At 46.4% G+C, this 3,039-nt stretch overlaps 1 protein-coding gene across 1 annotated transcript; it reads left to right on the top strand.

Annotated features, from left to right (window-relative positions):
• Positions 1-748: 748 nt before the first annotated feature.
• Positions 749-2,040, top strand: LOC145823420 (uncharacterized). Its single transcript, XM_082922970.1, has 3 exons — positions 749-1,136; positions 1,246-1,640; positions 1,978-2,040. Exons 1-3 carry the CDS (start codon positions 749-751, stop codon positions 2,038-2,040), a joined length of 846 nt encoding a protein of 281 aa, XP_082779096.1.
• Positions 2,041-3,039: the final 999 nt, after the last annotated feature.

Below are 3,039 nucleotides of genomic sequence, written 5' to 3'. Positions count from 1 at the left end.
ACCTCCTTTGTTATCATTTTCAGAGAGCTACGGGCGCTTCAACCGCGGACTTGTACACATCGTGCTTCCCATATCCGGCTCTTTGACGATGCCAGGCTTGAGCCGAGTAAGGGCTTTCACCTCCTCCTTCAGGCGATATTGGCGGAAGACTATCGATGCATTTATTGAATTTGTCTAGAGCAGACCGACTGTATGTTTGCCTCCGCCGATTTATAAGAAGGACTCTTCTCTTCGACTGCTCGAGAGCCAGAAATCTGATCACATGTACAAGGGTTTCTTCACTTCATTTGCTCCAACTGACCCTTCAGCTCAGGTATATGCTTCTAGCTTGGCAATTACTTCTTTAGAGCCAGTCCCTTTAAATAAGGCCTCTGGTCCTCGGACGACCCGCCTTAAGAAGATGGCTCACAAGAGGGCTTCTGATGCCAGTCCTTCAGCTCCTCGCCTTTCCAAAAGGCTTCATGAGGTACCCGAAATTTTTGATTTGAAGTTACTTTCCTTCTTGTGACTGGACCTTCTTAAATGAACACTTTTATTTGCCCATGTTGTGTAGGACCCTGCGGTTGTTGACGTTCTCAGTACCGTGGCTCCTGGCCATGCTGCCTCCTCTAGGCCGGACTCAGACTTGGACGACACCCTCCCTTTGTCTACAAGACTTGTGAAGATGCGCACCCCTCGTATAGCAGTTATAGATGACGATGATGATGAGGCTGAGTCCTCCGATCATTTTTGTGACCTTATTCCACGCATGCGTCGTCACCGTCCTATCGTAGCTGAGGAGGAGCGCTATCTTGGTGACGAGGTTATTGGGGCTCACTGTTCTGATGTTGGGATTGCTGAAGGGACTGATGCCACGGAAATTGATGCCGCAAGCCATGCTTCTAGAAGCAATGTAGAGATGAGGTGCGCCTCTGGGCATGGTGTGGAGGTGGATGTGCTAGAAATCTCTGAGACTCGCTCTGGCACTTATGGTGATTCTCATCCTCCGGCCCTCCTTCCTTTTTCAGGGATGACTGCTACAGTTCAGGCTTCATCAGACATTGAGATCGATCAGGTGCTCTCTATACGACCAAGTGACTTTGTTGATGCTAGGAGTCCTTCAGTTGCTCCGGCTTTGCATATTGATTCTCCCTCTGGTAATCTTTCTTTCTGAAGTTTGTCATTTACTTCTATCTGTGAGAAATCTTTACTTAAATGGCTTTCCTGTTCCCTACCTCTAATAAGGCTTCCTTATCTTTTCTTCAGTGTTAGCTGCTACCGGGGTCTTGCCTTCACCTGCCTCAGACTCTTCTCCAGTGTTAGCTGCTACCAGGGTCCTACCTTCACCTGCCTCGGACTCTGCTCCGACTCTCTTTGTGACTCCTCATGGTTCCCCTTCTCAAGGGGGGACACCTGCCTTTGAGACGACTGCTAGAGGTTCTTCATCGCCAGTGCCTTCGAATATTTTGGATTTGAATCTCAGTGATTTCCACATTGATAGTGATGCTTTTGGTCTTTTCCCTTATCGCTCCGCATTCTCAAGCTCGGGACCTCTGCCGGGAGTTACCCCTTCGGGTGGTTCATCTAACCCGATAGACATTGGGGAGATTAGTGAGACTAGTAGCTTTCCGGACCCAATTCCTCCTTCGACTTCTGGCAAAGTATCATTTCTCCATTATTGGATAACTCCTGAGTTTGCTTCAGTTCTACAGCTTGTGCATTCGAGTTACCCGGAGACCTTTGCTTCATTTGCTTGCCAGTGTCCACTCATTCAGACTGCTCTTCTCGAGTCTTTTGCCACTCTCTTATACAGCTTGGACAGGCAACGGTTATGTGACCTTAATGGGAAAGTAGTCGAGACGGCGTATCAGGGGATCTCTGACATGGGGCGTCACCAAGTGGACTTATCATGGCTTCGGAAACGCCTGGATATAGCTTCGAACGCCAGTCATCGGGTGGAACTTATGTCTGTGGTTGCCTCTTATCAGACCTCTATAGATGAGACAAAGGCAACTCTTCGTGAACTTGAGTCAGGTTATGCCCGGGCCTTGGAGACTTTAGAGGCATACTCTACTGTTTGTCCTCTAGATGTAGATGTGACGGCAGCTTCTTCGAGGGTGTCTTTAGGAGAGATTGATTTTTTTTTTATATTACTTTCTTGCCCCTTTCGATAAAAATGTTTTATCTAGGACAATGCAATGAAATGACAAAATTTTTGCTGTTTGGCTGTTTTCGCATTGTTTTCTCATTCTACTTGATAAAATAGTTATTTCGAATGATACAATGGAAAGAACAATCATACGCACATGTTTATAAAAGCTGAAATATTCTCATTAGTTCTTCAACTTTCTTGACAAAAGTATAATAGATTCACTGCAAGTGATGGGATAAAACATACACCATAGAAAAAACCAGCTTCTTCATAACGTAAGGGAAATACAACTTTTAGACAAAGTAAGAAAATGAAAATGAATTTCAACATAGATGAGTCTAACTATGGGTAGTGATGCTTGATAAACTTTGCATTGAGCGGGCCAGTTCGGAAGCCATCTTCAACCCTTACAAGCTTGTAGTACCCGCTTGAGCTCGCCTGAACCACCCTGTAGGGCCCTTCCCATTTTGGAGAAAACTTAGGCAGAGGTTGTCCTCGCATGATTGGGTCTACAATCTTCCATACTAGATCACCTTCTTCAAACTTCCTTGGTACCACAGTCTGGTTATAGGCTCGGGCGATGGACTCATGATACCTTTCCATGACTTTTGCAGCTCTGTCATGCTTTTCCTCTAATGCTTCCAATCTGGTGGTTCGAGGCTCCAATACCATCCCCGAGGCGAGAGCCATCCAAGCAGATGGTGTTTCCAACTCTATAGGTAACACTGCCTCGGACCCATACACAAGGGAGTAAGGAGTTGCTTGAGTCGGCTTTCTCTTTGAAGTGCGATACGCCCGTAGGGCTACTATCAACTGTTCGGACCAAGTCCCCCCAAATTCATCCATCATCTTGCTTAGAATCCTTATCAGTGTCTTGTTTGTAGCCTCCGCTTGCCCGTTCCCTTTTG

Source organism: Camellia sinensis, chromosome 1 (assembly GCF_055761805.1).
Source record: "Camellia sinensis isolate YWXY chromosome 1, ASM5576180v1, whole genome shotgun sequence".
In the NCBI taxonomy this organism is placed as follows: Eukaryota; Viridiplantae; Streptophyta; class Magnoliopsida; order Ericales; family Theaceae; genus Camellia; species Camellia sinensis.
This window is presented reverse-complemented; position numbering and strand designations above follow the sequence as displayed.

Coding starts and splice junctions, on each gene's coding strand:
- LOC145823420 (XM_082922970.1), top strand. CDS start 749: ATGCGTCGTCACCGTCCTATCGTAGCTGAGGAGGAGCGCTATCTTGGT. Junction 1,137..1,245: donor GCATATTGATTCTCCCTCTG/GTAATCTTTCTT, acceptor TCTTTTCTTCAG/TGTTAGCTGCTACCGGGGTC. Junction 1,641..1,977: donor CTCCTTCGACTTCTGGCAAA/GTATCATTTCTC, acceptor AGACCTCTATAG/ATGAGACAAAGGCAACTCTT.